This window comes from Cryptomeria japonica, chromosome 4 (assembly GCF_030272615.1).
Source record: "Cryptomeria japonica chromosome 4, Sugi_1.0, whole genome shotgun sequence".
NCBI classification, from domain to species: domain Eukaryota; kingdom Viridiplantae; phylum Streptophyta; class Pinopsida; order Cupressales; family Cupressaceae; genus Cryptomeria; species Cryptomeria japonica.
This window is the reverse complement of record NC_081408.1, coordinates 36,275,572-36,288,703: the sequence shown is the minus strand read 5'-3', so window position 1 is coordinate 36,288,703 and position 13,132 is coordinate 36,275,572. Positions and strand designations below refer to the sequence as shown.

Here is a 13,132-nt window from a genome sequence, read left to right as displayed (position 1 = left end):
AGAAAAGCACAACACCAAAAAGCGCTTTAGGGCATCTCTAAAACTTCCAATCATTTTCATCTCTGAAGCAGGTGGAGTTGTCAACCAATGATCATAGGCCCTATTATATGCTCCAAGCAGATGCCAACACAAGGCAAACATGCCAAAGAAGATAAATTTGCCAACAAGGATGATGAAGGTGATTGAGAACCACGAGAAGAATATTAGTAAAAGTTGAGCGTGTTGCAGAGGAGGAGATGTGATTTGCGGTACTAAAAGAATGACAGAGAATCCAACCCATTAAGATTAAAGCAAACAAGATAGTCAAGAGAACCAACAACAAAAACAACAAAAATTCATTGCAGACATGCCTCTTCCAGATAAAGTAAGTTTACGAGATGCTACCAGCTTAAAACCAGTTTCAAAGCATACCTCTTTTCTATCTGTTTGTGCAGAACTCCACTTCAAACAGTAAATAGGCTCTTCAATAAGTCTACCAAAATAAGAGTATTGTTTTACCACACCAAAGAAATATGAATCAAACACACAAACTAAGAGATCAATAAGATCTGGTTCAAAAAGCCTGTCAGTAGAAACGATATGTCTTTATCTACTTCAAAACTCCACCAAGACAAAAATGCTCTTCAAGTCCAAAAAAAAAAAAGGGTTACAAGTTTACAAGAAAGTCGTTTTACCAAAATCTACAACCAGACTGCAAATTGTGTTCCATGCCTCCTGCAACTGCTAGTCAATCCTCTCTCACATGACAAGAGAATAAGAACTATCTGCAACATTGCTAAAATACATTCGCCACAATAGATAAATATAGATGAACATTCTAGACTGGGGAAATTGATACCGCCAACCACTGGACATAAATGAATATGCATGCATTACTAAAAATAATAATATTCATTTTGTCCTTTCTAATAATGGGACCTACACTTTAATATAATACACTAGTGTGAGAGGCTATTTTCTGTATAATGTCTTGTATTAAAAGTAAAATGCATTCAACAAATACAAAATTGTTAATAATTGAAATGAATATGAGAGTTGTATGTGGACATTCTCTGTACATTGTCCTCTACAAACAGTTGAATGCATTGAAGAAATACATAAATGTCAAAAACAGAAATAAATATGCATTGAATGAAATAAGTTTTTTCAAGGATACATATCTTATGCCATAATATTTTATTCAGATTTAAAAATAATGTATTTAGATATTGGTACATTTCAATATAAGATTTTCTTAGATTCTTGTCATTTGATGTGATTTTGGATTGTTCTAAATGAATTAAATAATTTGATCATTTAACAAAAATAAAAACACATTTTTCCCAATGACTGTTTGCATAATAAACCAATAAGAAAAAAGATAAAAAGTGCTTTCTAGATTTCAATAAAATGTACCTAAAACAAAACTATACAAATAAATATAAATATTTCAAAATACTACAATATGATTGGCTAGCCTCATGGAACTAATGCATCCAATGAATGCATTAGTAATCCTGCCTATCCGGAGGAACTAATAATTAAAATAATCATTGAATCTACCAAATTTTAAAGTTAACCAAAAAAAAAATTTCATTAGATCATTAAATCTATCAAATTTGAAGATAAAAAGACCCATAATCTTAATTGTATTCGAATATAAACTCCAAATGTACTTAAAACATTTATTCCATGAGAACGCAGCGCCCATTAAACTAACTTTTCAACCTGCTGACCACAACATCCATGTCCACTTTCCTTGAGGGTTACTTAACCTCACCGTAGTTACCCTACAACTACCCTTTTTTGTTCAGAAAAGTTCCCACTACGCTTGTTATCTGGGTTTTACAGAGTATTCCTAATAAATCTCTCACTGTGAAGCACAGCTTTTCGTTTTTCTCCGATTGGAGACCTAATTTACAGCAAAAGCCCCAATTGGGCCATCGACAAGAACTAGTTTTAGGTCCACTTGAAGTCTTATAAGTTCACAGACTACCTTTCAAAACCCAAAACGAACTGGGTCAGGTTTAAATAAGTCCATAGCAAAAGGATACACAGACCCACAAGTAGAAAAACAAATTCAAGAAAGCTTGCACCTGTTAACTGATTGCGTTCACCAGGGCCTCTTTCCCCTTCCCTTTTCTGCTCACTCGTGCGTGAATCGCCAAAAGTTTCGAGAGTCGACTGAGCATCACAGCCATTAGCAGGAATTTCGCCTGCATCCAATCCCCAATTCTTGTTCACTCCGGGCCTTAATTTTTATTGTGGGTGCCTCGTACGATCCCATTACAAATTGCAAAAATGTTTAGGAACCAGTATGACACAGATGTGACCACATGGAGTCCTGCGGGGAGGTTGTTCCAGGTAGAATATGCAATGGAAGCAGTCAAGCAGGGAAGCGCTGCAGTTGGATTGAGATCTAAAACTCATGTGGTTTTAGCCAGTGTGGGGAAGACTAATTCAGAATTTTCTTCCTACCAGAAGAAGATTTTTAAGGTAGACGATCATATTGGAGTGGCCATTGCAGGGCTCACTGCTGATGGACGTGTTTTGTCGCGTTATATGAGATCAGAATGCATTAATTACAGCTTCTTGTACGAGTCCCCACTTCCTGTAGGAAGATTGGTGGTGCAGCTAGCAGACAAGGCCCAGGTTAGAATCCTTCAGTGACACCTATTTTGGTTATGTTTGGTTTAGGCTGAGAATTAAAATGTTCAAGAATGCCCAACTTTACGGATTATTGGGTTCTCGAGTGGAAAGTTTGAGAATGCTGATTTCTCTAATGGCATTAGGGTTTTAAGTATTTTTTATTTTCTAGTGGGTTAATCTCGTGTAAGTGTATAGGGCAAGGTTTTGCAAACCTGATAATATTGGAATAAAGTCTCAACAAACTTCCCATATTAAGGGCTGCTTTATTGAGATAGAGGGTGTTTCGAACCTGCGCGGCACACTTGCAATCTCCCTGCTACATGTCCACTGGAGTTATATGCCGCCTAATGAGATGAGGGTAACTCGAACCTAGCTTTGATATGTTAGTCACGTTCTTAAAAAATTAAAACACAAAAATGAAAAAAAAAACGGCGTTGGAATTTTTTTTTCAAAAAAACATTCTAAAGCATGTAGAACTGTCTTCACATATAATATTTGAGCTAATTTCCGTTAGAGTATGTGTCAACACTGATCCCTTTCTTACGAAAAAGAGCATTTTTATATGCGCTGTTCTATCAATCATGGCGATTAGGTCCCTCCTTGTGTTGTTAGCTTGCTTTAAAACCAAATCTCGTAGACTAACTTTTAAGTTTCAATATGTTAAAAATCTTAATTTTTCGTTTTTCCTTAAATAGATTATTTGTATCTCTCACCCCATCAGTCAGTCAGACACCAACAATGCTTGACACTTTTTGCTTTTGGGATTTATATTCTGTCAAAATTAGCTTGTGCTTTCTGTTCTGACAAATCTGGCTTTGGAATTGTACACATGGCTATCTGGGTATTGTCCAAATTAATAAAGCCATTTAAACATGGAGAGGAGCCTGAGCCAGGGTCATTATCATAATACTTCTTAACCATGCCACTAGGGTTGTCATCACGACTTTTTCCTATTACTTAAGCAACACCATTGTGACAGAAAATGGGATTGAGGAGATCTGGTTTACATGTAAAAGCCTCTCTCTATATATTACTTTTTAGAGATTCATCAATCATGTTTATTGCTATTGGTTCAATTGTTATAAAAATCACAAGAGATGGGCACAACAATGTTTCAGAAAGCCAAACAGTGGATCAACTTGTGGCTAGCAAATACTCTAGAACTTGCAGGCTGGAAGATATCAAATCTTTGACTAGATATTCATGCAATTTAGGTTTTCATTAGCCACACCATTTTGAAAATTATTGCCATGAAATATTTTTACCTGAATGAACATCTCAAAGTGAAATCAAAAGTATTCACATCACTTGCATTACACACGTAGATTGACATAAACTTGAAAAATCTGAGATCAGTAGCTGGCAACAGACCTTTAGCAGAAAATATTTAATCGAATCCAATAGAGCTGATTATGTACCATTTTTGAGTTAGTTGAAGCTATTTTAAGATTTTCTGTTGTAATCTGAGATATATAGTTTGTGTCCACAGAGAAAGGTAACACCCAAACTCGATCTAGTTTGGGTTTACATGGTTCCATCCTTATCAGGTATCCACTTAATTATCTCTTGATGTCTCCAATCAGCTGAAAGAATCCGAGGCAACTCCTGTGCAAGATGTGCTGTAGAAATTGAAAAACACCTGATATTTTTGTTCAAGATGGTGGATTATTTGAAATCATAAAATAAGTTATTAATAGTGATTTTTCTTGCTGAGAATCTGCCACTTGTGATACATAGTCATTATAGATGTTAGGCCATGCTTTTTGTCCCTAATTCAGAAAGTTCATATCTTCCACTAGCTAGACGAATGACAAATAAACCCTTCAACATTTGCTTGACATTATCATCAATTACATCAAAGTATTACTTATTGAAGAGTCATAGGGGTAATTAAAGGATTTATGATCCTGCTAAACAAAATAAAAATGTGACAGAAAAGTACTTGTAAAGCCATAAATTCATTTACTGGCATTCTGGCAAATTTTTGGTACTCCACATGAATTTTTTTTAAGTGCTTTTGCTGGGTGTACCGGAGCTTCCTGATTGGCATCAACCAAAAGGTCAATTAGAGCTCAGCAAAAGTACACCTGCGGCTGATCCTGTACAAGGTCATTTGTACATGCTAAAGAAAGCAAATCTCACCTTGCACAAATCCTGGCACAGAATTTGAACTGTTTGTTTGCCTGGTCAGAAAGCTGAGCATCAAATGCTCAATAAGATCTCGCAGTCAAATCAATTTGCAAACTAATTAATAGCAGCCATAACAATAAATCTAAATACTTTGGCATTTTCAAATTACCTGTTTAAAGTAGTACAGCCACCTTCGACCAATGATATACTATTGGTAATGGAAAACAGATTTAACTGGCTTGTTTCATACCTCTGAACCTGACCTTTCAAGAATGTGAACTTTTCTGTCCTAAAATGAGAGCCAAACTCCATTTCATTTAATCTTTTCTATATAAATATCTTCAAACTACTACCTTTTCCTAAAATAGGATACTGATAATTAGAACCAACCTCCATTTCAGGTAATCTTTCTTTTAAAAATAGCTTCAAATTACTTCATTTTGCCAAAATAGGATAACTTTTTTTAGCATAATTTTCATGAGGACCAGTAAGAACAAACAGTGATCCACTCTCGAGTGTTTGCAACAGTTTATAATGAATTGCATCAATTTTGTTTGAGTGAGTTTTCTATAGGGAGGGATGGGTAAATGTGAGAAAGTGAAAAGAAGATGTCTAGAATTAGAAGTACGACAAAAATCATGATCATGATATTTGAATAGGAAATTAGCATGTGGATGGGGTTGACAGATTTTGGGATGGTTTAATATATCCCCAATTAAATGTCTCTTCCAAAATTATATGAGAATAGCAACATACAACAAATCTGAGATGAAATATTTAAATTCAAACCCTCTGCAAACAAAATTTGGAAATACAACTGAAACCCACAAAGATTTTTCAATTTCTTCATAAACAAAGAACCTGATTTCAACAATATGTGCACAAAAAATTCTCGGTCTTAAACTATTGACAAAATCAGATTTATTACATGAAAAATTGAAAATATGCTTTGCAATAGAAAAACTTCAACATGAAAAATGGCAGCAAATCTGAGAATATAACAATCAATGAACTTCATCTAAGATGAGGATATAACAAGAAACCATACAATATGTAAAAGAAACACCACCATTCACCATAAATTCAATGAAAAGTATGTTTATTACATGTCTTGGCAATAATTTCTGCCTTCTCCTCCTACTCTACTCTAATTGCTAATGATCTACCCCCTATTAACCTTTACAAATGAGGAGAACAAGCCTTATATAGACTCCTTTTTACAAATGAATGGCCAGGATCAAATCCAAATCATTGGCCAAGATTACAAGATAAAAACCCTAATTAGGGTTTGTTACATCCATTACGTAACATTTAATGCTTGACCAATGATTAAATTACATTTCAGGACATTATCCTCTTGACGTGTTTTTTATGACTACGTCGAACACAGAATAAAGTTGCCTAACGGTCACTTGACTCTCTCTTGATCAAAGTGCGATTGTATGCTAAGATTGCAAGAAGTTCAAACAATCGACTCTAGGGTTCCTTCAATGCGTGGACGTGACTCAGTTGGCTGATGTGTTTGCTGGTAATCCAAGGGGCCTTACGTTTGCATCATTCTTTCACTTCTTTGTTGTGGCTGGAACTCCATCATCGGATATGACAATTCTGCGATGCTGCTGCTTCAAACGGACTAAAATGAACTGAAAGAAAAGGGAAAGGGTTTAGAAGGATCTAAATCTACTCCTAAAGGCAGTGATAACAATGAATAGTGCTCTGGTGGACAAATTCCAAATAAACCAAGCTCTGCTTTGCCAAGATCAACTACAACTCCGCAAGAACCGATGCAATCTTCTGGGGATGCTAGAGGATTTTCAAATCGAGAAAGTACATTTGAATACCCAAAAACGGCGCAATCCAAATGACCATCCACAATTGAACTTAGCACAAATTTAAGGGGTTCAGGCTAACTTTACACCGCAACTTACAATCAACAAGATGCAAAAAGTATGAACCATGGAAATTCATCAAACACCATTACATTCTCCATTGAAATCAAAGTACTATACTACTTCTACTCTAAGTGAGGAAGGTGAAACCATGCAAGCTTTGAAAAAATAATTTAAGTGGACACCATCAGAGAACAATGTTTCACTGTTATTATCTCAAAACTTATCGCAACAATTTCATACAAGTCTCCCTCCTTTACAAATGAGGGGGGTCACCCCTTATATAGGCCTCAAGCCCTGGCTACATGCAAAACCCTAATTAGGGTTTGCCCAAAAGATTCTCCACACATGATGCAACAAGGTGGGAATCTCCAATTAATAACCCATCATGCCCATATACAATTAATTCTAAAGTACCCAAAATAGCATCCATTGCACATTAAATGCACCACCTCCTTCAAATTCGCCCAACATGCGTTGAATATTAATCCATGCAAAAATCACCCCATTATGTCATAAATGATCCATCATTTCCACATGCGGCGGCTGCATGCAAAAGGAATCTGCCATAAATTCAACATGCAATGACCGGGTTGCCATTTGGTCAAATATTCTGGTAATGAATGCGCCACTCTACTGCCACGTGTTCAATAGATCCTCGCCATGCAACTGGACCCCGGCGTCGTATATCCACTCCTGCACATCTGGAATTGTTGGAGAGGGAAAATTCGATTCAGGAAGAATTTTCTTGAAGTCTCCTCAACTTTCCTTGCTTGAAGAAGGTTTTTCATCAATTCTGCACATTTCCTATTTTTTAGGAAAATTTCCAAATTAGGGTTCCACGGTCCAGGAGATAGAAAATTCTCCTACGAATCCAAATCTGTAAAACTTTTGAAATTTGGATGTGATTTGATGCTCGAGAATGGATTTTTCAAATTTTTCCCTGGAGGGGAAATTTCTTGTTCAGTTCATCCTTGATTCCTTCCTTGCCTTAGAAATTTTATGTTCAATTCATCCTTGGGTGTATTTCTTCCTTGCTTGGAATTTTGTCCCGAAGGAAGGAATTTCCAATACTAGCCAAATTTTCATCTTTCTTGGAATTCTGTCCTGAAGGAAGGAATTTCCAACACTTAACCAAATTTTCACATTTCCGAGAATTCCGTCGTGAAGGAAGGAATTTCCAACACTTAGCCAAATTTTCACCTTTTTCAGGAACTCTGTCATGAAGGAAGGAATTTCCAACACTTAGTCAATTTTTCACCTTTCCTGGAATTATGTCCTGAAGGAAGGAATTTCCATTACTTTGTGAATTGTCCATTGTCTCCTTTTCAACATCCCTATTTTTAGGGATCCTCCTAAAATTTAGGAGTCAGTTCATTGGATGGAGAATTCTGCCATGATTCCGAATCTATAAAATTTTCCACACTTTGTCGAGATTCGGCGTCTAAAAATAGCAAATTCAAAAAATTTGCCCAAGGGGAATTTTTTTAAAAAAAATTCCTCCTTGACTCCTTGGATTCCATGCCTTAGGCAAAATTTCAATTTTTTAGCTTGGGCGGAATTTTCATCATGTCCATGGATTCATGGATTTTTCCACTTGTGAATGCCTTCTTGAATTCAACGCCCCAGCCCAACCTTGGGCGCATTTTGGCTTTGTCCAAGGACTGATGGATTTTTCCACTTGTGAATGGCATCTTGGTTTTGGCGCCCCAGTCCAGCCTTGGGCGCATTTTCACTTTGTCCATGGACTGACAGATTTTTCCACCTGTGAATGCCTTCTTGGTTTTGGTGCCCCAATCCAGCCTTGGGCTCATTTTCACTCTGTCCATGGATTGGCGGATTTTCCCACTTGTGAATGACATCTTGGTTTTGGTGCCCCAGCCCAGCCTTGGGCGCATTTTCACTTTGTCCATGGACTGACGGATTTTTCCACCTGTGAATGCCTTCTTGGTTTTGGCGCCCCAGCCCACCCTTGGGTGCATTTTCACTCTGTCCATGGACTGGCGGATTTTCCCACTTGTGAATGCCTTCTTGGTTTTGGCGCCCCAATCCAGCCTTGGGCGCATTTTGGCTTTGTCCATGGATTGACGGATTTTTCCACTTGTGAATGGCATCTTGGTTTTGGCGCCCCAGTCTAGCCTTGGGTGCATTTTCACTCTGTCCATGGACTGGCGGATTTTCCCACTCGTGAATGCCTTCTTGGTTTTGGCGCCCCAACCCAGCCTTGGGCGCATTTTCACTTTGTCCATGGACTGACGAATTTTTCCACCTATGAATGCCTTCTTGGTTTTTGCGCCCCAGCCCAGCCTTGGGCGCATTTTGGCTTTGTCCATGGATACATGGATTTTTTTGACAAGTTCCAGGCTCTTCATCTGGATATAGATATGAAATATAACATTTAAGTATAAGTGGTATCTTTCTTATACTTTAAGTTATATTTCATATATATTGTCAGGATGTTTGAGAGTGGTTTCAGGTCCATAGGAATCATAATGCAAATTCTGGATTTTGGAAGATCTTCCAAATTTCCAGACTTAGTCAAATTTCAGGCCATTTTCGGATCAGGATGACATTGGTGGATTGATGTGAATTTCTGGACTTGGATGATTTTGCATGCTTTCCTCTTCTGGAATAGGAGTTCCAAACCTAACCATTTTTTGACACAAATTGTGTGCCTTCTGACTCTTCCGGATTTAGAAATGGTCTTCCGGAACGTTCAGTCTTCAGCGTCTTCAGAGATATTCAGCTTTCAGTGTTTTCTTGTGAAGATCCTGCCAAAAACAAATTTTCTCAAATAGTAAGTGTTTCAAAATGTCAAGGTTTGGGCAAAATAGGTCAGAAAAGCACTTACTAAAAATAGAAACTTACTAAAAAATAGAACTGACTAAAAATAGTAAGTTTAATTTTTGGCAAAATTAGACCAATCCGAGACTCAGTAAAATCCCTAAAAAATAGGAACTTTCTAAAAATAGAAAGTTGCTCCGTTTTGGCTCAAATTTTACTGGGAGATTCCTTGAAGGGCCCTGATTCCAGTTGTATGTTCAGTTTTTCCAAAACCCTAACAGAAACCCCTAAAATCTAGGACAAAAGGCAAAAACCCTAAAATTCACAAAACGAGTCCTAGACTTAGCTGAATTCGCTCAAACAAAAAGCAGATTTAATCAATATGACCCCCAAACACTTGCAAAGTAGAGAGATTGACAAGACTGCTGCGAAAAGACCACAAAAACGCAAGCCAAAAAACCGGGAGGGCCTAAAAAGAAGGGGGTCCCCATTTGCAATGGGGCGATGTGTGAAAACGTCACAACATGTCCAACATTGAATTCCAACCAATAGGAGTCGAGGTTAGGTAAGATAAACAATATTTGATGAAGTGACATTTGTCACTTGCTCCACTCTTGAATGTGTCAAGTTCGTTGAACTTGGACATTTTGACTTTGATTGATGATTGGAGGTGATTGTCGCCACCTCAGCTTACTCCTTGTAACTCATAACAAGTGTTTGTGGTTGACTGCTCTTGACCTTGATCATTGTATTGATGATTGTTCTTCCATGCTTGCTTATGAAATTTTCCTCCTAAGCTCATCATGCTTGTAATAGTTGCAATGCTTGATGTAATGATGTCTCTCTCTTGCATTGTTCCATCTTCCTTGCATTGCTGAAGTGTTTCTTATCCTTTTACATTGCTTTCACCTTCTCTCATGCGATGAAGTCCTTTTTCATGATTTTGATATCATCCCCTTGCATCTATCTCACTTGTCTTTGACTTGAAGTCCTCCATGTTGTTCATGGAGCTAGCCCATGTAGTGGTTGAATCCTTGAAGTGATGCCTTGATGTAAAGGAGTGCTGCCCCAAGTCTTGACTTGTAAACTTTGATCTCTTGGACTTGTTGTGAAGTTTCTCCTTGCTATTGCCTCCTTTGCATTGTTGATTCTTCATATTGTTTTTTGCAATGCTTGAAGTCGTGAAGCCCCTTTCTATGGTTGAGTTCTCCATTCACCTCCATGCCTGAAAAAGAAAGAAATACCTTGGATAGTGAATGAAACCCTTAGTCAAATGCAAGATCAAAATAAAATGAAAGTCTCAAACCCTTGCATCACTAATTTCACTTCAAAGAGCTACAAAAGAACATGCTTTTGCTAATCATTATCAGATTGTAGCTAATTCACCAATTTCTGGAAATGATGATTTTCACTTGGAAGAGGATGCTTTCAGGCCTGGAACCTCTCAGAAATTCACCTTTTAATGCTGCTCACCGAGGTCTGCTCTTCTGCTGTAATTCATTCTCTGATCTGCCTATGTGATTTAGATCTGCCCCTTTGTTCTTTCTTGCAATTTCTTCCTTAACCTTGAATCAGATTGTGTTGTGTTTAATTTCCACCTGAGTTTGCTTCATCTCTGCTACTTTTCCTTGACAAGATTCACCTCAACTCATATCCTCATGCCTGGATTCATGTCTCTGACCTTCACTTTGTTGATTTGCTGTTGCAATTTGCTGCTCTTATGTCTGATTCTGATCTGAATTCACGGGCCTGCTCCTAATTTCAGGAAATTCACCTAAAGCTGTGATGGAATTCACACTTTCTTTGCTGTGATCTGCACCTTCTGTTTTGGCTTTGAATTAATTTCTTTGATGGGAAAATGAGTCATTTCTTCATCCTTGTATGCTCGTGTAAACACTTCACTCTTTTTCACAAAGGGGTCGGCCTCTCTTTGATTTCATATTCCATTTTAAGGACTCAATGTTTTAAGTCAGCCTTATTCATTTTCAGCTCACATGTTTGGAGAAGCATAGGTCAGCCCTTACCTTATTTGCAAAACAAATGGTTGTATGCCAACCGGTCACACTCCTTTAAACATTATTTCTTTACTAATTGCACCTCTTTGTTTTAGTATCTCTTTGCTTTACACACTTTTTAGAAACTCATTTCAAATTGCATTACTTAACTTCAATTATATTCTCTAAAATGCACCTTATAAAAAGCATTACTAATCGCAGCTTTTGTTAAATACAATAAACTCGCATCATTTGGTAATTACAATAAAATCTTTCCAACTTAGATCGCACCCTTTCCTCTTAGCAATAGTAGTCAAACATTGCATATTGGTTTGTGCCTATCTCTGGGTATTAGTTTATTGTTCATACTCAAACCATGTTTGACTTGGGCAATATAGTTGCTGATCAAATAACTGATTGCCTTATAGATAAATCGCTACTTGATAATGTGATTTGTTATTTGTTATATGTTCTTGCCACCTTACACTATGATGATATTATTGCTCAACCTTGGAATGCATCAATTGGTTTGCTTTCTATTTTGTCTATTATGCATTCGTTTTCCTTTTAAGTTTCGAGAAGCATCCTGGTGGAGGGACATTACAGATGTTGAAATATCCCTTGTATGTTTATACACTATGGGGATTATTTATTGAGTTCAATCCTTGAAAAACAATCTTGTTCTTTAAAGCACAGTCGCACTGAAACACAGTGAATGGTAGAAGAAACAAATATATAGTTTTACTCATAAATTTGAGAGGACTGTTGGTTGTGACTAGGAGCTTTACTTTCCTTGATTGTTTGTAATTTGAGTAGACTGTAACTTTCTTTATTCAGCCCTTTCTGTCTCTGTTACTTGCTACAGCTGTTTTTTACAGTTATGCTATGATAAGATTGCAATTTCTTTTTCTTCAATAAGGAGTAAAAAAGAGAATGATAACATTAACAGTATATATCATATTTGTCTACAAAGCATTTTTTTAGTCAAGGGAGAACAAACAGTAAGTTTGAAAAAGAGCATTTTGGAATTCAGTTGGAAGTTACTTGACATTTGAAATTTGTTATGCCAAAATGTTTCATGCAAACAGTTTCAATTCTGCGTTGTGAATTCTCTGAGGCCTATCTATATTCCTGCCTCCTCTTTTCACATTGCCCCTGTGGGCTGGTCTGCAAATGCATCCCTCATATTATTAGCTTGTGTTTTCCTAATTTTCCTTCTCACAGTTCCAGTAATAAGAGTAGAACCAGATGCATTGCAAGATTACTGCATTGTTGACATGGCAGCTTCCTCGAATAGAATGAATGGCATTCCATGTCTGAATCCCACAGAGGTTTATGCAGAGCATTTTAAGCAATCAGTTTTGGGCATGTCAGGCAATACATCAGGCACAAGACCAGGTGTAACTCTCATTGCTTCACAGCATAGTTACCAGGAAACCTGTCTCCTACCCCTGGAGATGCGTCTCGGAGATGGAGACACGTCTTCGGAAACTTCCGAATGCATAGGTGCTTTTGGCTGCCGTCTCCGAAGTGTCCTGACCAAAAATTGATGTCTCCCACCAAAAAACTTAGGGCAAAATGCAGTAAAAGGCAAAAAAGGAAAACAAATAAATAAAATAAGCCTGCAGCAAAGCAAAGTAGTAGGAAAATAACTAGGAAACCGCATCATCGGAAGACAAAAACCCATGCAAAGTTATAGTGATCGGA

The 13,132-nt window shown here is 37.2% G+C and overlaps 1 protein-coding gene across 1 annotated transcript in view; it reads left to right on the top strand.

Moving 5' to 3' along the window:
* Window positions 1-1,747: 1,747 nt before the first annotated feature.
* The window catches only part of LOC131047828 (proteasome subunit alpha type-1-B), a 45,412-nt gene continuing 34,027 nt past the window's right edge, over window positions 1,748-13,132 (top strand). Inside the window, exon 1 of the mRNA XM_057981613.2 lies at window positions 1,748-2,631. Coding sequence (XP_057837596.2) covers window positions 2,281-2,631 — 351 coding nt within the window. The 5' untranslated portion in view covers window positions 1,748-2,280. The remainder of the gene's footprint in view (window positions 2,632-13,132) is intronic.